General features: G+C 46.2%; 3 protein-coding genes across 3 annotated transcripts; 2 read left to right on the top strand and 1 right to left on the bottom strand.

Annotated features, from left to right (window-relative positions):
- Positions 1 to 750: 750 nt before the first annotated feature.
- LOC121848513 lies at positions 751 to 5,740 on the bottom strand. The gene is made up of 3 exons (XM_042332718.1): positions 5,215 to 5,740; positions 3,255 to 3,758; positions 751 to 758 (listed from the first exon to the last, which is right to left on the bottom strand). The coding sequence occupies exons 1-3, from the start codon at positions 5,663 to 5,665 to the stop codon at positions 751 to 753; spliced, it is 963 nt and encodes a 320-aa protein (XP_042188652.1). The 5' UTR covers positions 5,666 to 5,740.
- A 6,947-nt stretch (positions 5,741 to 12,687) lies between these two features.
- LOC103191511 lies at positions 12,688 to 19,296 on the top strand. Its single transcript, XM_042332717.1, is given in 3 exon segments — positions 12,688 to 12,758; positions 15,261 to 15,483; positions 15,485 to 19,296. Coding segments are annotated over 2 exon segments (2,154 nt in total). The 5' UTR covers positions 12,688 to 12,758; positions 15,261 to 15,279; the 3' UTR covers positions 17,435 to 19,296.
- On the top strand, positions 17,475 to 27,819 carry LOC103174180 (L-gulonolactone oxidase-like). The gene is made up of 4 exons (XM_042332716.1): positions 17,475 to 17,481; positions 26,625 to 26,898; positions 27,035 to 27,125; positions 27,674 to 27,819. Exons 1-4 carry the CDS (start codon positions 17,475 to 17,477, stop codon positions 27,800 to 27,802), a joined length of 501 nt encoding a protein of 166 aa, XP_042188650.1. The 3' UTR covers positions 27,803 to 27,819.
- The last annotated feature ends 73 nt before the right edge of the window (positions 27,820 to 27,892 follow it).

Below are 27,892 nucleotides of genomic sequence, written 5' to 3'. Positions count from 1 at the left end.
AGTCACACACACACAGGGAGAGGAGTGCGGAGGAGAGATCGAGCTGGGAGTTCCAAAGGTTAGGAGCGTAGTGCTCACGGCATGTGGGTCAACCTTATATTATATTTACTTTTAACTAAATAAACAGGGAATGTGGGATGGAGTTCCAAAGGGTTTGGGCAGAGAGGCTGAAGGCGCAAACTCCGATGATGGGGTGCGCCGGGCGGGGGACATGGAACAGGCCGGGGCACGCTGAGCTGAGCGGAGGGAGCAGACAGATTGATATGTGGTTAGCAGGTCACAGAGGTAGGAGGGAGAAAGGCCATGGAGGGCTTTTGAAGGTGAGGGCGAGGATTTTGAAGTCTATCCCCTGGGGGTGATGGGGTCACGGAGCCTCCTGAGGGGGAAGACACCAGCTGCAGAGTTCTGGATGATTTGCAGCTTGTGGAGGGAAGAGTTGGGGAGGCCGACGAACAGGGAATTGGCGTAGTTAAGCCCAGAGGTAATAAATGTGCATCAGCCTGAGGGGAGAGACAGTGGTGGAGATAATCAAGCTCACAGAGACAGGCGATTCTTTATTAAAGAAACCGTCATATAATGATGTGATTGCACAGAAAGGTACAGTTGGCAATCCAGGAAACATGTTTCAATAGCCACACTTCTCCTACTTTTCACCTAACATAGTGTGTGTGTGTGTGTGTTCATTTCTCCTCATTAATATATCCAACCAAGCAAGGAAAAGATTCCAAGCGGAAAACAATTAAACATACATCAGATTCCTGACGAAAAAGGTCATAAGGTAATTAAACAGCATAATAATCAGCTAAACAGAATCAAATGATCAACATATTAAAGTGACGACTCCTGTATGGCTTATATAGTATATTAAAAATACATATATAGATCATCCGCAAAATACAGTCAATTCACATACGAGTGTATTCTGTGAAGTGCTTTGAGATATCTCAGTGGTGTGATGAAGCACTATATCAAGTGGAAAGATTACCATTGTTTATGTTAGCAAAGCTTAGTAAAAGCAGATATATATTGCCATGATGCATTATTCTTGTATCAAGAACAATTAACTCAGTAATAGTAAGAGAGAGAGGGGGGTGGCCTGTAAAGTGTGTATTTAAAGAGCACAAAGAGAGAAAGTTACACTAACAGTAATAGTAATATCAGTAACAATTAACTTCAGTAATAGTAATAATAATCCTTGCATTTGATATAGCACCTTATCACGTCTTTAAGACGTCTCAAGGTGCTTTATAGAATAGACTGTAAAGTGGAGCGACTGTTTATTTTGTGGGTGAAATGGATCAGCCTCTGATGGTTGATGGGTTGGGACACACACACAGCAAAGCTGAACCATGTGAGGAAGGAGCAGTGGACAAGGCCTCCTCAGTCTATTTATCTGTCTGTCTGTGGTGACTGACCCTCTTCCCTCACTACCTCTCTCTCTCTCTCTCTCAAGTTTCCACGTTGTAATAAAGATACACGGTCCACCTTTTGCTTTGTACAAAGATTTTACATCTGGCGTAGAGAGTTCATCCAATGTACGATGGCAGGCTCCCAATCTCAGAGGCTGAGCCTGTAACCTCTCCATCTCTCCCCCAAAACACAGCAAATAGTTTGTAGACTGAGTGTGTCTGTTTCTCTGTCTTTCTTTCTCTCTTTGTGCTCTTTAAATACACACTTTACAGGCCACCCCCCTCTCTCTTTAAACATATTCCCCTTCTTTAAACGCCCACATGCGCTCTTTAAACACAGTCACTCTCTCTCATTTTATCTGTCTTTTTCTCTACTTCTGTCACTATATCCTTCAGTCGCTCTATCACTCGCTCTCACTCTCTAAGTACACTCATTCCCTCTCTCGCTCGCTAAAGTGGTGTCCAAAACTTGAGAGTTTAAAACTGTGGTCTAACTAATGATTTATATAAGTTTAGCATAACCTCTTTGTATGTATATTCCATACCCCTATTTATAAATCCTAAGATTCTATCTGCTTTTTTGATAGCTTTGACCACCTGCCTTCCCACCTTTAAGTATTTATGTACATTAACCTCAAGTCCCTTTGCTTGTCCACTCCTCTTAATATTTTACTTGTTCTCCTTTTACTTCCTCCCAAAATGTATAACCTCACATTTGTCCACATTAAATTTCATTAGCCATTTCTGCCCAATAACCCTGAAGTTGCTTAGAATCTTATTCATAGCTATTTTCGTTTATCGGCAAACTTAGAAATTGTGCATCCAGATCATTTATATAAATGGAGACAAGCGGTAGTCCTAACACTGACCGCTGGGGGACACACTATGTACTGTACATCTTTCCATCGTTCATTATCTGTTCATTATCCTTTAACCAACTTTCTATTAATTTCTATCCATTCTGCTCCCTTTCCACTAACATCATGCGCCCTGTTTTTAATAAGCTTCCTATACAGCACCTTAAATGCTCCTTCTGAGTGTTTAAAGAGACAGATAAAGGGAGACATGATACATCCGCACCCACCCAGAGTGACAAGGTCAGAGGGGAGGAAACCTGGATAGAAAGATAGAGAGAGAAAGAGATGAGAACAAGAAAGAGAGAGATATAAAGAGAGATAGAGTATCAATAAGACCATACGAAATGCTGGACAACAAAAGATCAAGGTCCATCTAGTTCACCTGCCACCTTCCTGGTGGTCACATGCACATTTGTCCAAACTGCCTATCAATGTTCAGCCTCCTGTGTGTGGGGACATTTTGCAGGAAGTGTCTGAATCGATTCATCTCCAAAACACAGCAAAGTGAGTAGAATCCTATATGACAAGGCAGATAAGGACCAATACAACTATCATGAATAAAACAGTGATTAACCATTGCTCGCTACCCCAGAACAGCAGCCATAGGAGCAAACTGGCCAGACATGTCAGGAAGACTTTATGATTGGAGTCCTGTAGCTCAGTGGTTAGAGCACTCGCTTTGCAAGCGAGAGACCTGAGTTCAATTCCAGGGACTCAGGGCCAAACCTTGGGCAAGTTTCCTCACTCCACACAGAGCCTAATAATAATACCTCCAAAACCAAAAACAATAATAAATTGGTCATTTTCAATCTACGACTGTTTGTGGGACATTGCTGTGCGCAATTGGCTGCCGCATTCGCCCACAAATATACAGTCAATTCACTTTACAGTGTGTTCTGTGAAGCGCTTTGGGACGTCCTCCTGACGTGAAAAGCGCTATATCAAATGCAAGGATTATTATTATTATTATTATTATTGCTGGTCAGACCAGCAAAGAAGTAACAAATGGCCGCTGAAGAACAGTGAGCAGGTACCTCACTGACACCTGCACCACATACACTGATGTGACTGATCGTCTCCTTCATTGAGTTCAGTTCGTGGCTCATCACCTCTCCCAGTTCTGTGCACAAAGGCTTGCAGTGGTCATTGCTCAGCCCCTCCACCAAATGATGAATAATATCTCTTATGGTAGTGACCAGAGTATCCACATGAAAGAAGCACTGGTCCTGGCAGTGGAGACAGCTCACCTTTCCCTCCAGGAGGCTGAGGAACGTGGTGCACTGTTTGAGGGTCTCTTGCACTTCAGCCAGCTGAGCAAGGCGAGCCTGTTTACCTGCGCTCATCACCTTGTTCTGCATTAGCTGCTCCTTGATCACTTTCATTTCCAGCAATTTCTGTTCTCTTTTCATGGAGAAGGTGATCTGTTCCCTCTCACACTTGCTAATGTCCTCCCTGCAGGCTGCTAAACGTGCCTTTAAACCTTCTGTCACACCTGTGAGCAGAAACAATCCCAGAATCACATTGTTAGGTGTTGTCCAGTATTTCAGGCACAGCTTTGAGACACTTTAAAGAAAGCAACAGGGAGAAATTCATTTGGTGAAACGGAGACCGGAATACAAATAATAAAAATAATCCGAGCTTTTGATATCACGTCTTATTCTTGACTTCTCTTACCCTTGACCTTTCTGCTGCCTTTAATACCATTGACCACTCTATCCTCCTCTACCGCCTCTCCTCTCACCTCAATCTTCATGGTTCTGCCCTTGAATGGTTCAGATCATACCTCTCATACCGTCTCCACTTCATCTCCACAAACGGCTTCTCCTCTAGCTCCTGCACCGTCTTGTGCGGTGTTCCTCAGGGCTCTGTCCTTGGTCGCCTCCTCTTCAATATCTACATGCTCCCTCTTGGTGACAACATCTGTAGACATGGGGTCAATTTCCACATGTCTGCGGATGGCACCCACCTCTCCCTCTCTGCCTCCACCCTTGACTCCAGGACCCACTGCTTTCCTGACACAATGTCTGTCAGACATCAAGTCCTGGATGAGAGCTAACTTTCTACAGTTGAACATCAACAAGACCGAGGCTCCTGATTGACTCTTGTCAGCACTTCCACACTTGTCAGTGGAGTCCTGTAGCTCAGTGGTTAGAGCACTCGCTTTGCAAGTGAGAGACCTGAGTTCAATTCCAGGCAGAGGGCGAAACCTCGGGCAAGTTTCCTTACTCCACACAGAGCCTAATAATAATCCCTCCAAAACCAAAAACAATAATAAATTGGTCATTTTCAACCTACGACTGTTTGTGGGACATTGCTGTGCGCAATTGGCTGCCGCGTTCGCCCACAAATATACAGTCAATTCACTTTACAGTATATTCTGTGAAGCGCTTTGGGACGTCCTCCCGACGTGAAAAGCGCTATATCAAATGCAAGGATTATTATTATTATTATTATTATTATTATTATTATTATTATTATTATTATTATTATTGTCAAGTGCTGACAGGATCACCATCCATGGTTGCACACTCCACCTTGCGAAGCTAATCCGGAACCTTGGGATCTTGTTTGATCGACCCCACATCCGTGCCATGACCTGCTCTGCCTTCCCCCACCTCCACAACATCACCCGGCTACTCCTACATGTTATGTTATGTAGAAAGGATAGTTGAGGGTGAAACAAGTCTCCAAAGTTCTGGACTAGCTGAGCAAGATGTAGCATGTATCCATGGATGGTGATGCTGTCCGCCTGAAGTGAGGAGGTGCTGACAGGAGCCCATCAGGATTCTCGGTCTTGTTGAGAATTTTCTATTGGGCCAGGTGATGGGAAACAGATGTGTTGTGATGTGTGGTGTGCGTGGCAGGATGTCAGTTTATTGATGTGTTGAAGAGAACACATAGAATATTAAGGAATGGAGAGAAAGGCAGTAAACCTGATTATTATTTACCTGTCATGTTCAGAACAATCCAACCTAACCATCCTGTGACTGTAAATTCTGCGAGTGTTCTTTCTGTCTTCTCTTTCAGCGACTTTTTCTGACTCAGATTCTCTGAGTTTGTCTTTAGACTGCTGTCAATTGACTTAATCTGCCCGCTCAGCATTTCCAAGTTCCCTTCCAGCTGTTTTCTCGCTCTCTCCAGTTTGCTTTTTTCAACAACCAGGTCCTCGCATTCCCCATCAACCTCTCTCACCAGCTCAGTGGAAAAGGCTTCCACTTTGGTCCCCTCTGTCTGGGCTTCCTTCATCGATCTCATCAGTGCTTCATACTGGGACTCGGACATTGAGGTCTTGCCCAGCAGCTCAGTCACTGATGCTAGAGCCTGGATCAGTGCTGCCAGGCTCGGTGCCACCCTGAGCCTGAAACTCCTCTCGTACATGTCAGCACTTTGAGTACTCATCTTTACAACAACTCAATGCAGGACATTAAACAATGCAAACACGTCGCTTAGAATATACACAACACTGACTGCAATGTCCAGACTGGAAAGGGGTAAAAGAACAATAATCCTTGTTATGAGCAGCTTCCTGTAGCCTCAGGTCAAAGCAACATCTGAAGGGTTTTTCCATATCTTACAGAAACAGTTTAATAATAATAATAATAATCCTTACATTTGATATAGTGCTTTTCACGTCGGGAGGACGTCCCAAAGCGCTTCACAGAACACACTGTAAAGTGAATTGACTGTATATTTGTGGGCGAACGCGGCAGCCAATTGCGCACAGCAATGTCCCACAAACAGTCGTAGATTGAAAATGACCAATTTTATTATTGTTTTTGGTTTTGGAGGGATTATTATTAGGCTCTGTGTGGAGTAAGGAAACTTGCCCAAGGTTTCGCCCTCTGCCTGGAATTGAACTCAGGTCTCTCACTTGCAAAGCGAGTGCTCTAACCACTGAGCTACAGGACTCCACTTATAGAACCTCAACCTCAAAGTTTCATTCTGATCAGCGAGAAATCTGACAACACCCATTACGGGAAGTGGAGGCAAGAGCAGAAAACACGTGACATGTTTCCATTGTAGGGGAAACCAAAACCAGGGGCCATCAATATAAAATAGATGAAATAAGAAAGTTAGAAGAAATTTATTTACACAGAGAGTAGTGGAAATGTGGAACATTGGAATTGTGATAATAAAATAAAATACAGTCATGAAACATTGAACTCAATCCATAACTGTTTGTGGGACACTGCTGTGCGCAATTCGCCCACAAATATACAGTCAATTCACTTTACAGTATATTCTGTGAAGCACTTTGAGATGTTTAGAAGGCGTGAAAAGCGCTATATCAAATGCAAGGATTATTATTATTATATTATTGTTGTTGGGGCAAACAGCACAGTTGTATTTAAGGGGAAGTTGGAGAGGTACATGAGGGGGAAAGGAGTATCATAGAATCATAGAATGTTCCGGCACAGAAGGAGGCCATTCGGCCCATCGAGTCTGTGCGGCTCTTTGACAGAGCGTCACTTTCACTGACCCCAATCACCAGCTTTCTCCCCATAACCCCACAAACCCGTCTTCCCCGATACCTGTCCAGTTCTCTCTTAAAAGCTGTTATCGAATCGGACTTCACTCCCCTTTCGGGCGGATCATTCCAAATTCTAACAACTCGCTGAGTGAAAACATTTCTTCTAACCCTCCCCTCTGCTTCTTTTGGTAGATATCTTCAGACTGTGACCGCGGGTCACAGACACACCGACCAGCGGAAACAGCTTGTCCTTATCTCACCTGTCGAAACCTTTCATGATCTTGAAGACCTCTATCAGGTCCCCGCGTAACCTTCTCTGCTCTAATGGGAAAAGTCCTAAGTTCTCCACTGTCCTCATAGCTAAGGTTCCCCATTCCTGGTATCATTCTCGTGAATCTCCTCTGTACCCTTTCCAGTGCCTTAATGTCCTTCCTGAGGTACGGTGCCCAGAACTGGACGCAGTACTCCAGCTGAGGCCTAACCAGTGTTCTTGTACAGATTAACCATAACCCCTACTCTTATACTCTATGCCCTACTAATGAAGCTCAGGACACCAAATGCCCTTTTTACTGCCCTATCTACCTGCCCCACTACCTTTAATGATTCGCTTACTTGAACACCCAGATCTCTCTGTACGTTCACCCCCCTTAAGATTGAGCTCCAAGTCTATATTGCCTCCTATCATTTTTCCTCCCTAAGTGTATCACCTCACACTTATCCACATTGAAATCCATGTGCCACATGTCAGCCCATTCCACCATTCTGTGTATGTCTGCCTGCAGTTGGTTACAGTCCTCTCACTATTTCCTACCCGACCTAACTTGGTATCATCTGCAAACTTGGAAATAGTGCTCCCTGTGCCCCATTCCAGATCATTAATATATATTAGAAAGAGCAGTGGTCCCAATACCGATCCCTGGGGGACACCGCTGCACACCTCCTTCCATTGCGAGAAACACCCATTAACCACCACCCTCTGCTTTCTGTCACTCAGTCAGTTCCTAATCCAAACGGCTACTGTCCCCTTAATGTCCCCTTCTCTTTGACCGAGCCTTCAGCTCCCCTCTCGACTCTCTTCCCCCTCCTCGCTCCCTCCCTTCCCTCCCCTCACCCTGACCATTTCCCCCCTCCTCGCTCCCTCCCTTCCCTCCCCTCACCCTGACCATTTCCCCCCTCCTCGCTCCCTCCCCTCACCCTGACCATTTCCCCCCTGCTCGGGTCATGACCCAACTGTGCAGCGCCTTGGGACGTCCTCCTGACGTGAAAGGCACTTTATAAATGGAATCTTGTTGTTGTTATTGTTGTTGTTAATACCGGGGGTCTCCAGTTTTTTTATTAACCTCTTATGCGGTACTGTGTCAAAAGCCTTTTTGAAATCCATGTAATAAACGTCCACCGCATTTCCCTCATCAAACCTCACAGTCACCTCTTCAAGACATTCTATTAGATTTGTTCGGCAAGATTTGCCTTTAACAATGTATGTTGGGGGCCTCTAATTACCTCGTGTTCCTCTAAATAGAGATTTATTCTGTCCCGGATTATGGTCACCAGTAGCTTTCCTATTACCGAGGTTAAGCTGACTGGCCTGTAATTTCCGGGCTTGTCTTTCTGCCCCTTTTTGGAGAGTGGGGTAACATTAGCCACTCCTCAGTCTCTCGGCACCACTCCTGTGTCCAATGACGATTGAACTATAATGGCCAAAGCCTCCGCTATTTGAACCCGTATCTCCCACAGCAACCTTGGGTGAAACCCATCTGGTCCTGGGGAGTTATCAATTTTGAGCCCAGTCAATCTTTTCAGATCTTCCTCTCTGTCTATAGTAATCTGATCAATGTCCTCTACCCTCTCATCCAATACTGCGGCATTTGGGGCATCCGTTTCCGTTGTGAAGACAGATGCAAAGTACTCGTTCAGTACGTCAGCCACGATGTGCCCTCTGCCTCCACAACAAGATGGCCGTCATTGCCTTTGATTGGCCCCACCCTACCTTTAACTAACCTTTTTTCCTTTATGTGCTTGTAAAATATTTTAGGATTCCCCTTTATTTACCCGCTAACCTCTTCTCATGCGATCTTTTAGCGTGTCTGATCACTCTTTTAAGATCTCTCCTGCATTCTCTATAATGCGCTTTGCTATCCTCAGTGTCTTGCGTCTTCCAATTGTCGTACGCCGTCTTCTTCTTTTTCATCCGAGACAGAATATCCCTGGCCATCCAGGCTGGCTTGGTTGTCGCACATTTCCCTTTTGTGGGAATATATCTATTGAGACCCTGAGCTATCGTATCTTTGAAGATCTCCCACTGCTCATGAGTCGTGTTACCTGCTAGTCTTACAGGCAGTCCCCCAACTCCAGGTCCCTCTTTAGCCCATCACAATTAGCCCTTTCCAGTCAAGTATTTTCACTCTTGACTGTACTTTGTCCCTGTTCATGAGTAATCTAAATCTGATAATATTGTGGACACTGTAGAAGGTGATGCCTGAAGGCTTAGTTGGGGAAGGGCAGGAGAGGCTCATGTGGAGCATAAACACCGGCAAAGACCAGTTGGGCCGAACGGCCTGTTTCTGTGCTGTATATTCTAATAAGACCATAAAATGTAGGAGCAGGAGTAGGCTATTCGGCCCCTCGAGCCTGCCCTGCCATTTAATAAGATCATGGCTGATCTTCTAACCTAATTCCATTAACCGCCCTATCCTCATATCCCTTAATCCTTCTATCCTTTAGATATCCTCTATCCCAAATTGGTCAGCCTATCCTCGTAATTCAACCCCTTCATCCCTGGCACTAACCTAGTAAATCTACCCTGCACCCCCTCCAAGGCAAGTACATCCTTCCTTAAATGAGGAGACCAAAACTGCACACAGTATTCCAGGTGTGGTCTCACCAGGGCCCTATACAGTGGCAGCAAGACTTCCCTACTCTTATACTCTAATCCTTTCATAATGAACGCTAACATACCGTTCGCCTTCCTAATCGCTGCCGCACCTGCAGACTAACTTTCTGTGATTGTGTACAAGGACACCCAAGTCCCTCTGGACGCTGACACATTCCAATCTCTCCCCTTCTAAACAATAACCCGCTCTACTGATTTTGCTCCGGAGGTGGATGACTTCTCACTTCCCTACATTATACTTCATGTCCCACCTACCTGCCCAATCACCTAACCTATCTATGTCACGCTGCATTTTTTTAATGTCGTCCTCTGTGTTGGCACTTCCTCTTAGTTTTGTGTCATCCGCAAATTTAGATATATTAACTTTGATGTCCTCATCAAGATCGTTGATATAGATGGTAAATAGCTGAGGCCCAAGGACTGATCCTTGTGGCACTCCACTAGTCACATCCCGCCAATCTGAAAAGGACCCGTTTATCCTACTCTTTGTTTCCTACCCGTTAACCATTCCCCAATCCACGTAAATATGCTCCCAATTCCATGGGCCCTTATCTTTTGAACTAACCTTTTATGCGGCACCTTATCGAATGCCTTCTGGAAGTCCAAATAGACCACAACAATGATTCACCCTTATCGAGTTTACTGGAAATATCCTCAAAAAACTCTATGAGATTTGTCAAACATGACTTCCCTTTTGTAAAGCCATGTTGACTTGGCCTAATTATATTGTGCCCTAAATACCGCACTACCACATCCTTAATCAATGATTCTAAAATTTTTCCTATCACTGATGTGAGACTAATTGGCCTATAGTTCCCCATCTTTTCCTTTCCACCTTTTTTAAATAGTGGTGTGACATTTGCGATCTTCCAATCCATGGGGACTGTTCCAGAATCCAAGGAATTTTGGAAGATCAGACACAAGGCCTCCACTATCTCATAAGCTCCTCTTTTAAAACCCTGGAATCCGGACCAGGGATTTGTCACTTTTTAGTGCTAACAGTTTCCCAGCACCAATTCTCTACTAATGAACATTTCCCTAAGTTGCTCCCTGTCCTTATCCCTTTGGTGCATCTGTATTGCTGACAGACTGGTTGTGTCTTCTCGGGTGAAGACAGATGCAAAGTACCCATTTAGGGACTCTGCCGTGTCCTTATCCCCCATTACAACTTCTCCCGTCTCTGACTGTAGTGGACCTACATTTACTCTCACAGCCTATTCCTCTTAATGTATTTGTAAAAACCTTTACAATCAGACTTAGTGTTCATCGCTCGCTCACCCTCATACTCCTTTTTCTCGCTCTTAATGAGTTTTTAGTTTTATTTTGCTGGTTTCTAAAACTCTCCCAATCTTCAGATTTGCTGCTTTTCTTGGCAGTTATGCTTTTTCTTTTAATTTGATGCTTTCCCTACTGCTCAGGTTAGCCACGGATGAATTGCTTTCCCTGTGGTACTCTTATTCCACAAAGGGAATATGCGACCGCTGAGAATTATGCACTACATCCTTAAATATTTGCACTGTTGGTCGACATTTTTACCTCTTAATCTGATTCTCCAGTCTATTTTACCTAAATCTTTCCTCATACCTACAAAATTAGCCCTATTTAAATTCAGAATACTTGCCTCGGATTTAACTCTATCCCTCTCTAACTTAATGCAGAATTCGATCATATTGTGATCACTCTGCCCTCGAGGACTCTTAATACCTACACTGCCAACTCGCCGTTTCGTTACACAAAACAAGGTCTAGGATGGCCTGTCCCAGTTGGTTCCTCGGCTGCTCCAGAAAGTTATCTCTCATACACTCACTTACAGACACAGAGATATATACACACACAAACACACTTACAGACAAGCAGACACACACTCACAGACACACGTACATATACAGATGAGACAGAGACACTCACACACAGACACAGGATAGAGGGAGAGAGACACAGACCATCTCAACAGGGTCTCAGGGCGAGTGAAGCCCATTTCCCGCCGGGCGGCTGCCATCACAACCCCCACCGCACTGAGGCTGCATTAGCGACATCGAGCAAACAGCCGGCAGCAGCTCACAGCCCCGGGGTCGAGCTCTCTGTGTATTTAGGGGTTTCATGGAGGCTGTTGGTTTTAGGGGATTCCGCTGAAAAATTGTGGCCACTATTTTCTATGGGGCCAGATGATGGGAAACAGATGTGTTGTGATGTGCGGTGTGCGTGGCAGGATGTCAGTTTATTGATGTGTTGAAGAGAACACATAGAATATTAAGGAATGGAGAGAAAGGCAGTAAACCTGATTATTATTTACCTGTCATGTTCAGAACAATCCGACTTAACCAGCTTTCTGTGTCTGGAAATTTTGCGAGTGTTCTTTCTGTCTTCTCTTTCAGCGACGTTTTCTGACTCAGATTCTCTGAGTTTGTCTTTAGATTGCTGTCAATTGACTTAATCTGCCCGCTCAGCATTTCCAAGTTCCCTTCCAGCTGTTTTCTCGCTCTCTCCAGTTTGCTTTTTTCAACAACCAGGTCCTCACATTCCCCATCAACCTCTCTCACCAGCTCAGTGGAAAAGGCTTCCACTTTGGTCCCCTCTGTCTGGGCTTCCTTCATCGATCTCATCAGTGCTTCATACTGGGACTCGGACATTGAGGTCTTGCCCAGCAGCTCAGTCACTGATGCTAGAGCCTGGATCAGTGCTGCCAGGCTCGGTGCCACCCTGAGCCTGAAACTCCTCTCGTACATGTCAGCACTTTGAGTGCTCATCTTTACAACAACTCAATGCAGGACATTAAACAATGCAAACACGTCGCTTAGAATATACACAACACTGACTGCAATGTCCAGACTGGAAAGGGGTAAAAGAACAATAATCCTTGTTATGAGCAGCTTCCTGTAGCCTCAGGTCAAAGCAACGCCTGTGAGTTTTTGCAACTTGTTATTGACAACCACATATTTTCCGCTCTGATCTCTCTCTCTTCCAGGAATTGGTGTGTTCTCAAACCACTCAGCAGTCATAGTGAAACTTGTTTTTTCTATAAAATGAGATTGAGCTAATGTTAAGCTGTTATTTGGAGCTGTAGTTACAGTGAACAGTTGTTGTGGAAGCTGCACAGGACAGAACCTGTGGGAATCGTTAGCATCCAGCTGGTAAGGAGCAAATCTTATAGAACTGTTGTAATAGTATTTGGAGTTTGCCAGTGATTATTTGGAGTTTGATTATAATATCAATAACACTCTCGTTCATTCTGTGTCCTGTTCCAAGAATTGTATTCCACAATTTCTATAGGATGTTTTGATTAAAGAAAAAAACATAATGAATAAAGAAAAATGTAATTATAATCTTTGCATTTATTATATGTATATTGATGATATCAGCTTTATTTGTCCTGTCAGTTTGTTTGATGGACATCAAGGCCTCATGGGCATAAATTTCCTGCAGCTGAATGTCGGTAAGATGGAAGCCATACTCTTTGGCTCCTTTCAACGTCTTCTCTCCTGTGAGTCTGAACTCCTCAACCTCCCCGGGCTCTCCCTCAGACTCACTGAACCTGTGCACAACTTGGGCGTCAGTTTCATTCCCCGGCTTTCCTTTCTACCACAAATCCGTTCCCTGACCAGAATCACACTTTTCCACCTCCCTCATTTTGCGCTCGTCTGTCTGTCTGTACCTCATAACCAAAGCAGCCGATACCGAATGGCCTCCTTCTGTGTTATATATTTCATGATTCTATGAGTCTCATCAAACCTCATTCAGATCTACAAATACAATACAAAATTACATTTGTAAAGTGCCTTTCACGTTGGGAGGACGTCACAAGGCGCTGAACAGTCAGGGTTATTAGGACACGAGCATGGGGTGGGTGGGGGATTGGGGAGGAGGTCAGAGAGAGGAGGAGGATGGCCGAAGGTATGGTCGGAGAGGAGGGTCTTGTGGCGGGCCTTGGTGGACAGACTGGATGGGGATCCTCTGAGGGATGGGGAGCCAGTGGAGCCGGGCGAGGGTGGGGCTGATGTGGTTATGGAGCCTGATGTGGGAGAGGACACGAGCTGTAGAGTTCTGGATAATCTGCAGCTTGTGGAGAGAAGAGTTGGGAAGGCCGACCAGCAGGGAGTTGGCATAGTTGAGCCTTGATGTGATAAATGCATGAATGAGGGTCCAAGTGCCTTTGTTGAGTGAGGCAGTGGCAGCTCCAGGTGGGTGATGTTGCTGAGCTCGGGGTAGGCAGAGTGGGTCATATGGGGTAGGGAGGACAGTTGAGGGTCAAACAAGATGCCAAGGTTCCAACTGTATCCTTGGATGGTGATTCTGCCAGTGCCTGAGGTGTGGAGGCCAATGACATGAAAGCCCGATGGTCGTGGGTTTAATAATAATAATCCTAACATTTGATACAGTGCCTTATCACATCTTTTAGACGTCTCAAAGCGCTTCACATAATATACTGTAAAGTGAATTGACTAGATTTTGTGAGCAAAATGTGTTAGCCATTAAATAAAAGAGGTGGGGGGAGCAAGAACATGGAGGGCGAGGATGGGCTAGTAAGGTCAAAGAGCCTGGTGCGGGAGTGTACAAGGGCTGCAGAGTTCTGGATGATCTGCAGCTTATGGAGGGAGGAGTTGGGGAGGCCGACAAGCAAGGAGTTCCCAACAGTCAAGCCTTGATATAATGAAAGCGCGTATGAGGGTTTTGTCGATGTGATGAGCCGGGCGCTGTTTCAGTGGTGGGGGAAGGCAGAGCGGGTCATGGCACAGATGTGGGGTAGAATGGATAATTGAGGGTCAAACAAGATGCCATAATATAACATAAGAACATAAGAAATGCTAGACAAAAAAAGACCAAGGTCCATCTATTTCACCTGCCACGTTCCTGATGGTCGTAAGCACATATGTCCCAAACTATCTATATACTATAACCCCATAATATTATTTCCTGTAAGAAAACTTTCTAATCTGTGTTTAAAAGAATCAACACTTCCTCTTTCAACTGTCTTCCACAGGTTCTGGACAAATTGAAACAGCCTGTCATGTTGTTATATTGTTTTGGTCTTTTAGAATATTAAAGACAGCAATCACGTTGCCTCTCAATCTTCTCTTTTCCAGCGTGAACATGCCCAATTTACTTAGTCGCATACTCATAGTCCATTCCCTCAATCATTTTGGTTGCCCTCCTCTGTATCTTCTTGATTTCTCCAATATACTTTTGATACGGTAATGACCAGAACTGTACAGTCTCACCAATGATTTATACAGTGGCAGGATTACCCCACTATTTTGACTTAGTATTAATCTTTTGATACATCCCAACATCTGGTTTGCTTTACTCACTGATGGTGAATGGTATGTATAGTCTCACAATTTGTCTCTGCAACATCACTGAGTTCTCTTTCCAGATCCAATAAATTTCCCATTTGCCCTTTACCAAAATCTGAGGCAAAAAGCTCATTTATACCTCTGCAGCTTGTGTAGCATCATTTGTCATAACCTCACCCAATCTCGGAGGTTGGACTGAAATGAAACTTGCCAGTTGATTGGTTTGTGTTACCCATGATCATTTAGGATGTATGCAGTTTTTGGACACCTGTGCATAAATGGTATATGCATTTTTTGAAAAGCCCAATGCGATCTCTGATTCCCTCTCCCTTTCATTGACAGGCCACTAAAGCTCATAACCATGTCAACCGAAGACCAACAAATTGTGGCTATTAACAGTGCCATTATGAAGCTGAGCAAGGCAGAGAACGTAAGGAAAGATACTGCCATGATGATGCAGCCCTATGCCAACTGGGAAGAGTTTCTGATGCCAGGCCCGACGGCCATAGCTATTCTCGGTGAATTGATATTCATCTCTGCAGCGGATGACTTTCCCATCAATAAGAAACAACCCAGACAAGACATATGAGTTTATAAAATACCCAGAATCATTCCGAGCCTGCCTGATGCAGGTCAGCAATCAAGGTTGGATGGCATTCAATAAAGCTCACAAGAATATGGACCAAATCCGGTTAGAATCCCTAAATATCCCACGTTACATAAAATTCCTGGTGCAGACGCTCATGGAAGACAACGAAATGATTGTTAAAGCGCTGTTGCCTGGGCAACTCAACACTATTAAGACCGTTGCCGACAAGTGCTTGAAACTGGCAAACTCTGTTGATGAGGAATTCCTAACGGTTGTTGAACTAATCCAGGAGCTGATGGAGGTCTCTATAAGTGCCCGGTCAGTTCATGAGGAAAATGTGAAAGAAGTCAAGAAGGCCTTGGAAGAAGCCAAAATAAAAGAGGTGTCTGCTAAGCGGGCACACGAGCTTGCAGAAAAACATTTCACCAAAATGTCCAGCAGTTTAGATGAAGCACAAGCTTCATACAGAGCTCAGATGTTGATTTCAACACCTAGTGTATTGAATATGGGAGCGGCAGCCTTGGTGGATGGTGTCAGTAATGTCTTAAGTTCTGCTTCTGATTTTCTGGGAGGCATCAATCAAATGCTTAAGAAGAAAATTTCTGGGAAAGAAAATGATGGTGATCACAGTACAGATATGCCAAAAGGATCCACAAACTCAAGTGATATCAGTGAAGGTATGAGTTCAGAATCTCTGGAGCCAGTGATAAATATTGGAGCCCAAAACAACATCTACTGCAAAGCTGATGAATTGATTAATATCACATTAAAACTTAAAGAATTCATTTCTCCAGGTGAGAGCATTGATATGACAAAGTTGTTTGACCAAAGAACAGAGAGTTCCAATTCAAATGTCTGCAAACAGAGGTTCCGAACATTGGAAACTGAGATAGAGAATGAAGAAAACTGTAAAGCAAAGAAGCCAGCCCTTAAACTGTGTAAACAGGGAGTGAAGCTGTGTTGTGAACTGGAAGAAATAACAAAATTGCAAAGCAAGGATGGCAAAGGAAATAAAGAACTGGCTACAGAAATAAATAAATTGTATCAACAGATTATTACATTTACTTCAGCGTGTAAAAAATCTCAAAATGAGACCCCCTTCCCTGCTGTACCACCAAACTTAGCTAAAACAAACACCAATTCAGGGATTTTGCAAACCATCATCAATGATGCCCATTTTAAAATAGAACTGAACAGATCACAGCTAAACCAGGCCAAAGAAGACTATGAGAGGAGCATGGAGAACATGAAGAAATGCAATGAAGAACATGATGAAATCTTGATAAAAATCAGAAATTGTGAAGTTCAAGAAATTGACTTTGATACCACTGTAAAGATGCTCGTGAAAGGACTTAAATTGTTAGGCAACGTCAAAGAACAGTGGGCAAAGATGATTGGCTTCTTTCAAATGATATCCAACATAATTGACAGCAGCTTAAACACATCTCTCGGACAACTTGTCACCAACATTGAACCAGGCCACTCAGTCACTGGCTATACCCAGAATAAGTTTGTCAAAGACATGATTTATAACCATGCATTTCAGGCAAGCAATGTTGCCAATCTGGTCAACATGATATCTGGGACCTATGTTGAGGTTTCTAGGAACCACTTGATGGATCGAGTGAGCAGTTTAGGGAAACTCATGTCTATGGATCCAACAGAAAGCAACTTTCATTTGGAACGGCAGATGTTCCAGAAAGGTTGTGATGAAGCAAAACATGCAATTAGAGGTATTGTTGAGAAAAACATGAATGACTTTAAGCTCAGTGTAGAGGAGAGAATCAATACCATTGATAACAACTTGAAGGCCGTCCTGCCACCCATAGCAGAGGAAGAAATAAAAGCAATTCGGAGCAGTGTGAATGTGGATCCAGAGGACGTTTTCAAAGAACTCTCCCTCGAAGATGCTGACCAGTTTTGTTGAGAAAGCAGGTGGACATGCAAGGTATGGATCAGATCGGACAATGGACAGTGAGTTTGATGATCTCTGTGCAGTGCTGACACTGTGTAGGGCTCCAATATTTATCACTGACTCCAGAGATTCTGAACTCATACCTTCACTGCTCTCACTATTATCTATCATTATTGATAAAATTGAAGAGCAAGGATGGCGAAGGAAATAAAGAACAGGCGAGAAAAATAAATGTGCTCAGTGGTTAGAGCACTCGCCTCACAAATGAGAGACCTGGGTTCGATTCCCGGCAGGATGAAATGTTGGGCAAGTTTCCTTACTCCACATGCCTGTTTTCTTTATTCCTTTAATTAATACTTTTATTTGAAGTTTATTCCTGTGTAGAATAACAGCTCCTTTTGCTTTTGCCATGCAGTGCCTCGGAGGATTTGGCCAAAAAAAAATGAAGACAAGACCTCAGCGACAAATCAGATTCTAGCAACAGCTTTCAGCTTTAAAACAATCCACTTATTTTTCATTCATCTTTAATTGACTAATTTAGTCGTAGATTAGCTTTTAAATGCTCAGGGGGCAGTTCACTGTCTGGCGAGCTCTCCTGTCACTTGTCCAGCTGGGACCACCCTACCCATGAGAGTGTTGTGCAGTTCATCTACAAAGTTATGATTCGTTCATTGTGTTTCTGCTTTCAGGTGAAATAATTTGCAAAACTCGCATAAGTCTTATCTTTATAAATTGTATAATCACCTAAATCATACACTCACCCGAGTCCCATTCAGTTTCCTATCAAACCGCTTAGATATATTTGCACAAATCACATTAATCACCTACTTGTAACGTCACTTACTCCCCTACTCTCCCACACTTACCAGAGGCCTTGAATTGCGGGAAATGATACCCTGGTCCGTCGACGTATGCACAAATTTTCCACGATTCAATGCGATTCCAATACATGCCGGCAAGTACACAGGCGGCGATGGGTCAAGACTCATTGAATTGTGCAAAATTTAATCTTAACCTGTCACTGTATGCTCATTTTCCCAGCTGCAGTAATTACTGTAAGTCTTGAGGCGGGAAGGAGAGAGACGAGAAAGAGGATGGAGAGGGAGAGGATGGATAGAGATGGAATTTGTGGCTGAAGACCACCTGAACTTGTGCAATGGTTAGAATAGCTGAGTGGAAACGATGGGTGGGTGGTAGTATACCTGCTCGACATGTTGGAAACTAACAACAAGATACAGGCAAATAGAGATAAACTGAAACCATGAGACTGCAAAACAGGAAACAAGATTATTAGATAAATACTCAGAAGAACGAGCCAGTCAGTAAGACAATTCTTAAGAAAATAAACCGCAAAGCTAAAAGAGAAACTAATTTTCACACTCAAGTAAATAATATCCAAATATGAGAGTACGCTTATATAAATAAGACTTGGCAGTTAGGGCACACTTAAGTAGATCACATATAGAAATGCTAAATGTACTGAATAGAGGCTAAACAAATTTTAGAAGGCAGGAGTCCTCGGGACGAAGATCCAGAGCCAGTGTGGATGATCTTGTGATCTGACTGCAGGCAGCTGACAACCCAATTCTCCCGAGGTCCTGTGCTGTCGTTTGCTAAAGCTCTGAACAATTCATAAGTGTATGTATTTTATTAATTGTAACTCGCAAACAGAACGAGATCCTGTGCTGTCGTTTGCTAAAGCTCTGAACAATTCATAAGTGTGTGTATTTTATTAATTGTAACTCGCAAACAGAACGAGATCCTGTGCTGTCGTTTGCTAAAGCTCTGAACAATTCATAAGTGTGTGCATTTTATTAATTGTAACTCGCAAACAGAACAAGGCTTACAATAAAAGTGTATTGCTGAAACTCCAATTTTTGTCTACAAATCCTTTCATGCTCTGGCACCTCCCTATCTTTCTGACCTGTTTTCTGGTGGTCGGATATAATAACATCACATTATATGCAGCAGCAGGAGTAGGCCATTCGGCCCTTCAAGCCTGCCCCGCCATTCAATCATGGCTGATCTTCTAATCTAACTCCAGCTAATATAATATTAATAATATTAACATATAATAATATTCCTTGCATTTGACATAGCACTTTTCTCATCTTCAAAACGTCTCAAAGTGCTTCACAGACTATACTGTGAAGTGAATTGACTGTATATTTTGTGGGCGAAATGCGGCAGCCAATAACGCACAGCAGCGTCCCACAAACAGTTGTGGATTGAAGTGACCAATTTATTATTGTTTTTTTTCTTGAGGGATTATTATCAGGCGTGTGGAGCAGGGAAACTTGCCCAAGGTTCTGTCCGTCCGGGAATCAAACCCAGATCTCTCGCTTGTGAGGCGAGTACTCTAACCACTGATATGTCCTGAACTACCTATGTACTATATCCCACAATGTTGTTTCCCAAAAGGAAAATCTAATCTGTGTTTGAAAGAATCAACACTTCCTGTTTCAACCATCTCCCAAGGAAGCCTGTTCCACAGTTTGCGTAGGTTTATTCTGAATTTAACCCCTTCAATCACAGGCTGCGTCTCTGGTTCTCTTATTCTGGACAAGCTAGACAGCCTGTCATGGTCTATATTGTTTGGCCCTTTTAGAATCTGAAAGACAGCAATCACGTCGCCTCTCAATCTTCTCTGTTCCAGTGTGAACATTCCCAATTTACTGAGTCGCTCCTCATAGTCCAGTCCTTCCATTCCCTCAATCAATTTGGTTGCCCTCCTCTGTATCTTCTCGATTTCTCCAATATCCTTTTTGTACTGCAGTGTAAAACAGTTAGAGAGAGATGAGGATTGGGGGTGGTGACAGGCTGTTTCTGCCAGGTTATCTTCCTAGAGGAAACAAAATCAATAAACATGTCTTGATTTTAATGTCCTTTTCGATATTTGCTGGAAACGTTTATCAGACCAAGCTTGATGGATGTTTCGTTATTGACAGAACTATATTTGGATTTATTAATACTTTTGGCATCATGGCAGCGATGATGGGACTGGTTGTGGCTAAATCCTTAGCAAAAAACTTAAGTATGAGCTGCATCAATATAAGTATTAACAATGACTATATGTCTATGGAAAACAACACAGATACTTAATCCTTTGGGCCTTTTTATAATAACGTGTTTTTTATTATTTACAATTAATAATAATCCTCACCTTTGATATAACCCTTCATCACGTCTTCGAGATGTCTCAAAGCGCTTCACAGAATATACTGTAAAGTGAATTGACTGTATATTTTATAGGCCCTTTCCTTTCTATGCAACTATGGTAACATTCCCATCTAGTAGTCTAAGCAACCGAACAACCAACTGTGGTAATGTGGAGTCTTTGGACTTTCAGTTTCTTCTCTCACTTGTCATAGAGCAAGAAGCAAGGCTTTGGCACCTCACAGTGTAAGGATTGGGGTACTGCTGGAGTTTAACTAGTTAAACCTCATAGCTTTCCACTGAAAACACTGGCTGGTAAGCTGTCCTGCTGCTTATTCAGCTAGGACCACCTTACCTGTTAGGGTTTTGGCTTGGAGGGTTAATGGGAGCTGAATGGGAAGAATCCCTGTCTCCAACGACTGGTCTGACCCTCCAAGTCCTACTGATGAGCCAGGCCAGCTATGCTGTCATCTGTGGGCAGCACGGAAACCCGATTGGAGGGATTCATGGAGGGAGCGAGAGGAAAAGAAAGAGCGAAGCTGGGAGGCAACGGCTCTTTCAAGGACCTTGGATAGGAAGGGGAGATTTGAGATGGGCCAATAGCTGGATAGCTGTGATGGGTTAAGGGAAGATTTCTTCAAGGTGGGGGTGATAGTGACTGTTTTAAGGGGGGAAGGAAGAGTGCCAGATGACAGGGAGAGGTTAATGAGTAGTGGGGCAAGGAGGTGGAGCTGGGATTTAAGGAGAGGGGTGGAGATGGGGTCCAGGGAGCAGGTGGTGGGCTTCATGGAGGTTACGGTGGTGAAGGCAGAGGAGGGGGTGACAAGTTCAAAGGTGTGGAAGGAGGGATGGGCAGTTGTCAGATTGTTGTGTGGGGTGGAGGTAGGGAGGGGGTGGAAGTTGGGAGGGCAGAGGCAGCTGAGTGGATTCCCTCGATTTTGGACTCGAGGAAGTCCAGCATTTTCTTGCAGTGCGAGTCAGAGGAAAGAATTAGCAAGGTGTGTCGGGGAGGGCGGAGGAGCCGGTTGGTGGTGGAGAACAGGAGCCTGGGGTTGCCCTTCACCTCCAGGGTTAACCTGGAATAGAAGGACGATTGGGCCGAGGCGAAAGTGGAGCGGTAGGTCTTGATGAGGTCCAGCCAGGTGTGCCGGTGGACCGTTTGGCTGGAGTTGAGCCAATTGTGTTCAGCAGCCTGTACCTTGCCCTTAAGCAAGCGGAGATGGCGGGTGAACCAGGGTGAGGATTGGGAATAGAAGGCAGTTTGGGAGGTGAGGGGGCCAAGGACATTGAGTCCGGTGGAGAGGGTGCTGTGGAGAAGAGTGAGTGCAGCGAGTGGGTTGGTGCGAGAGGTGGGCCAGAGGTGGAGGAGATCAGCGGACTCCAGGGTAGCGGAGAGGGATTGCAGGGAGATCTTCTTCCACGGGCGGTAGAAGATGTTGGTAGGTTTAGAGGCAGTGGGGAGAGGGATATGGGAGTTGAGGGAGAGGAAATGGTGATCAGAGATGGCCTTGTCAGTGATTCGAGACACTGAGGCCCCGGGTGATCCCAGGGTCGAGCGGGTGACCGTGGGTGTGGTTAGCAGAGTGGATGTGGAGGGAGAGGTTGAAAGAGGAGAGAGAAGTCTGAGGAGGTGGAGCAGGAGGGGGTGAAGTGGAGGTTGAAGTTGTCTAGGATGATGAGGCAGTCGGAGCAGAGGCAGAGGGAAGCAAGGAGGGTGGAGATGTCATAGATGAAGGTGGGAGAGGATTTTGGTGGGTGGTAAAGTAAGAGAATTTTTAGAGAGAGGTGAGAGGGATGGCAGAGGGTAAGGTGTTCGAAAGAGGGGAACGAGCCAGTGGAGTAGGGGGATAGGGCAAGTGATGCCCTGGATATGAGGGTCACACCACCACCACAACGGTTGGGGTGTGGGGCATGGTGGTGGGTGTAGCCGGGTGGTGTGGCCTCAGTGAGGAGGAAGATGTCACCTGGAGTGATCCAGGTTTCCGTTAGGGTCCATGATGTCAATGTTCTCATCGAGGATGAAATCATTGATGGCCAGGGTCTTGTTGGATATGGAGCGGACATTTTGGAGGCCAATGTGGAGTGGACAGTTGGCAGGGGTAGTGGGTTGGTTGGGAGGGAGGGTGGGGACGCGGATGAGGGAGGAGAGGTTAGCCCCCGGTGTCTGGGTCCGGGGTGGCTTGTGGTGGTAGTAGAGAATCAGGCAGTCAGTGTGGCTGCTGCTGGACAGTCAGCGCCGAGTGCCATGATGAGCCCGGGGGAGGATTCCCAGGAAGGAGCAGAGGGAGGCAGTGGGGGGGGGTCAAGCAGAGATAGGAGGCGGGGAGGACGGAGAGAGAGCAGGACAGAGCGGGACAGTTGCAGGGAGGGGGGCATTTTGAGGGAGGGCCAATTCGGTCGGGGGCAGGGAACATCTTCCCACAATGGTTGATGACAACGTGGAACTTCCTGCTGGAAGCTGTGGTTGAAGCAAAAAGCATTTTGGAGGAAACTTGAAGATAATAATCCTTGCATTTGACGTAGCACCTTATCGCATCATTGAGATGTCTCAAAGCGCTTCACAGAATATATTGTAAAGTGGATTAACTGTGTATTTTGTGGGTGAAAAAGTGGGTCTTGAGTTGTGCCTTGAATGAGGCAAGAGAGTGAAGGAATTGTGGGATGGAGTTACATAGGGTGGGGGCAGAAATGGTGGGGCCAGAGAAAGAGCTGAAGGCCCGGCTCCCGATGGTAGGGCAGGTCAGGCGGGAGACATGGTGCAGGCTGGAGCCTACAGAACAGAGGAAGTGGACAGGTTGATAGCGGGTTAGCAGGTCAGAGATGAAGGAGGGGGCAAGGCTGTGGAAGGCCTTGAAAGTGGGGATGAGGATTTTGAATGCTATCCTCTGAGGGAGGGAGAGCCAGTGGAACTAGGCGAGGAGGGGGGTGATAGGTTGTGGAGTATGGTGGGTGTGGGAGAGGACACGAGCTGCAGAGTTCTGGATGATCTGTAGCTTGTGGAGGGAAGATTTGGGGAGGCCGACAAGGAGGGAGTTTTCGTAGTCAGATCTTGAGGTATTGAGGGTTTCGACAGCCTGAGGGGTGAGGCAGTGGCAGAGTCAGGCAATGTTGCGGAGGTGGGGATGGCAGAGCAGATCATGCCATGGATATGGGGAAGAACAACAACAACATTACATTTGTATAACGCCTTTCAGGAGGATGACCGAAGGCACTGTAAAAGGACAGCTGAAGGTCGGACAAGATGCCCAGGTTCCTGACTGGCTTGGTCAAGTGGAGTGTGCTTCCATTTATGCTGATGCTGCCAGTGCCTGAGGTATGGAGGTGCTGGCACTAGTCAATCAGGAGGGCCTCAGTCTTGCCGACATTCAGCTGTGGAAAGTTAGATCTCATCCAGGACTTGATATTTGAAAGACAATCTGTCAGGACATCAGTTGTGCTGGAATCGAGGGTGGAGGCAGAGATAAGAGTTGGGTGTCATCCACGTATGTGATCCCATGTCAGCAGATGATGTCACCAAGGGAGAGCACGTAGAGTTTGAAGAGGAGGAAACAGGACAGAGCCCTGAGGAACATGGCACAAGACTGTGCAGGAGCTGGAATGTTGGATGAGACAAATTGGAGACGGTGTGCGAGATAAGACTTGAACCATTCAAGGACAGAACATTGGAGGTTGAGGTGAGAGGAAAGGCGACGGAGGAGGATGGAGATTGATGGTGTCTGAGTAGAGGGGCGAGGAGGTGAAACTGGGAGGTAAGGAGGGGGGTGGGGATGGAAATAAGGGAGCAGGTTGTGTGCTTCATACTGAGCAGGAGGATGAGACAGGTTCGAAGATGGGGAGAGAGGGATGGGTAGGGGTCGCTTTGAGGGGATATATGGGGAGGGAGTGGCGGTTGCAAGGGCGGTGGAAGCTGAATGGATCCCCTCAATTTTGGACTCGAGGAAATCCAACATCTTGTCACAGTCAGAGTTTGAGGAGAGGATGGGCGAGGCATGGGAGGGTGGATGGAGGAGCCAGTTGGTGGTGGAGAATTGGAGGCATAGGACAACCCATCCTTATATCACAACTTGTCTGCTATTCTTTCTCTTCTTCCCTCCATCCCTGGCAGGCTGCTGAATTGCCTCGGTGCATGGCACTCCCTTGCCTGTCTCAGCCATCACTTGGGTTTCCATATCATCTCACTCCAGAGGAGAGAAACTTTTGGAGAGCACCAGGGATGCCCTCGCCTGCTCCATTAGCCACCACAATCCGCTGAAACTAACATCCAGGCTTGACGATGCAAACTCCCTGCTTGTTGACCTCCTCAGTTCCTCACTTGATAGGCTGCATATCATCCAGAACTCTGCAGCCCGTGTCCTCTCCCGCACCAGGCTCCATGAAACTATCATCCCCATCCTCGCCCAACTCCCCTGGCTTCCCATCACACAGGGGATACAGTTCAACATATGAAAGGCTCCATGGTCTTGCTCTGCTCCTTCACTCAGCAGGCTCCGGCCTGCTTCACATCCCCCCCCCTCGCCTGCCCCAGTATTGGTGAGCAGACCTTCATGCATCCTGTAGTCCTTCCACCTCGCCCCCCTCCCTCGCCTCCTTTAAGATCCATCTTAAGACCCTCCTCTTCAACTGTTCCTTCAATCACCCTCTTTCCCCCTGTCCTCCACCCTCCCCGATCTGGAATGGTTGAGAGGCGCTATACAAATGTAATATTGTTGTTGCAGCATCTTGACAGAAAGAATCCATACACATTGGCTCCTGTCAATGTCTACTCAACTGTGACTCCAATGTCCTCAACCTCCCAGCCTTTCCTTCCAACTTATCAAACCTGAAGGAAGTCACATACATCCTGGAAAATAAAAACCTAAATGGGGTAGAGGAGCAAAGGGATCTCGGGGTACACATACACAATTCACTAAAAGTAGCAACTCAGGTTAATAAGGCCATAAAAAAGGCAAAAAACAGGCATTGGGGTTGATTTCTAGAGGGATAGGGACAGAAATGAAAAGCAGGAAGTTATGGTAACCCTCTACAGAACCTCGGTTAGACCACACTTACAATACAGTGCAGTTCTGGTCCCCACGTTATAGAGGGGACTATAGGCACTGGAGAGAGTGCAAAGGAGATTCCCAACGATGATCCCAGAACTGAGAGGTTATAGCTATTAGGAAAGGCTGAAATACTTGGGCTCTTCTCTTGACGTGATAGAGGTCTTTAAATTCACTAAAACTTTGAAATAGATCAAATAGGGAAGTTGGAAGAAATTTCTTCAGAGTAGTGGGAATGTGGAACGTGCTGCCAACAACGTTGAGGCAAATAGCACAAATGTATTTAAGGGGAAGCTGGAGAGGTACATGAGGGAGAACAATAATAACAAGAACATTGCATTTATAGCGCCTTTCACGTCGGGAGGGCGTCTTAAGGCGCTGGACAGTTGGGTCAGGACCTGAGCAGGGGGGAAATGGTCAGGGTGAGGGGAGGGAAGCGAGGGAGCGAGGAGGGGGGAAATGGTCAGGGTGAGGGGAGGGAAGGGAGGGAGCGAGGAGGGGGGAAATGGTCAGGGTGAGGGGAGGGAAGGGAGGGAGCGAGGAGGGGGGAGAGTCGAGAGCGGAGCTGAAGGCTGAAGGTCAAAGAGAAAGGTCTTGAGACCGGCCCTGAAGGAGGAAAGGGAGGAAGCGGTGAAGGCACTGGGGATGGAGTTCCAGAGCCTCGGGGCTGAAGGCCCGACCACCGATGGTCGGGCGGTTGGGGCGGGGCATGTGGAGCAGACCGGAGCCAGAGGAACGGAGGGTACGGGCAGTAGGTAGGGGGATAGTAGGTCAGAGAGGTAGGAGGGAGCGAGGCCGTGAATGGCCTTGTAGGTGAGGATGAGGATTAGAGGAGGAGGTGATGCCTGAAGGCTTAGTTGAGGAAGTGCAGGAGAGGTCTCGCCCCACCTCTGTGACCTCCTCAAACCCCACCAAACCCCTCAGCGAGCACCACGTGCTTCACCTCCCCCACCATCATTGGCCTGGGGTGTCAGCCACTCGCCCCCTCCCCCCCCCCGTGACTCCAGCCCAGAGACCCTCAAATGTGTTCCCTCCCCACCTTCTAACATTTGATGCACGTTTTGTGAATGTGGCCGATGACGACGTTGTTGTGGTTGTTGTTGTTGTTGTGTGCAGACACAGGGCTGGGGAGGCCCTGCGGCAGTTACAGGTCTGGCTGGGACGGCACGAGGGGGAGACGGCTCACTTCCCGGTTGAGGTTCGTTTCGCCCGCGGTGACGACATCCTGCTCAGCCCCTGCTATAGGCAGGACAGCTGCTACATCAACATCATCGCCTACAGGTAGGTCCCCGCGGTGTGTGTGACGGTGTGTGTGTGTGTCTGCGGGCGTGTGTGTGTGTGTGTGTGCGTGTGTGTATGTGTGTGACACACACCTGGGGCGCGGTTGGCTGTTCGCTGACCTGTGTCTCTCTCTCAGGCCATATGGGAGGGAGCCGCAGCGCGAGAGATACTGGGCAGCGTACGAGGCCATCATGAGGGAGAACGGAGGCCGTCCCCACTGGGCAAAGGTGGGTCAAGAACCTGTCCCTACACTGTGACACCGTGAGTGTGTGACACACACTGTTGACTGTGCGCGTGTGACAGACTGAAACTGTGTCCGTGAGCAACTGTGATAAGTGTGTGTGTGTGTGAGCAACACCTTGACAAATGTGGGTGGGCATGACTGTGAGTGTGTCAGATTGAGTGTGTGTCAGACTGTGAGTGTGTCACATTGAGTGTGTGTCAGACTGTGAGTGTGTGAGCATGATTGTGAGTGTGCGTCAGACTGACAGTGTGTGTGACAGTGTGTGTGTCAGTGAGTGTGTCAGACTGTAGGTGTGAGCATGAGTGTGTATGACTGTGTGTGAGCATGAGTGTGTCAGACTGTGGGTGTGAGCATGAGTGTGTCAGACTAGGTGTGAGCATGAGTGTGTATGACTGTGTGTGAGCATGAGTGTGTGTGTGTCAGTGTGAGTGTGTGTCAGACTGTGACAGTGTCACTGTGAGTGAGTGTGAGGGAATGTGTGAGGCCACTCACACTCACGCTCACACTCACTGTGTTTGCTCGCACACTCAGGCTCACAGTTGTGTCCGCGAGGACTTTGAGAAGATGTACCCGGGTTTCCGCACGTTTTGCTCCATCCGAGAGAGGCTTGATCCCACCGGAATGTTCCTCAACGCGTACCTGGAGAGAACCTTCTTCTGATCAACTGTCCCCCCACCACCCCACACGCCCCCCCCCACCCCCCACACAGAGCAACAACCCTCCCCACCCCACACGCACACCCCCACCCCA

The sequence above is a fragment of the Callorhinchus milii genome, unplaced genomic scaffold (assembly GCF_018977255.1).
Source record: "Callorhinchus milii isolate IMCB2004 unplaced genomic scaffold, IMCB_Cmil_1.0 Scaffold3, whole genome shotgun sequence".
Lineage (NCBI taxonomy): Eukaryota > Metazoa > Chordata > Chondrichthyes > Chimaeriformes > Callorhinchidae > Callorhinchus > Callorhinchus milii.
The sequence above is the reverse complement of the archived record's forward strand: the minus strand, read 5'-3'. Positions and strand labels throughout refer to the sequence as shown.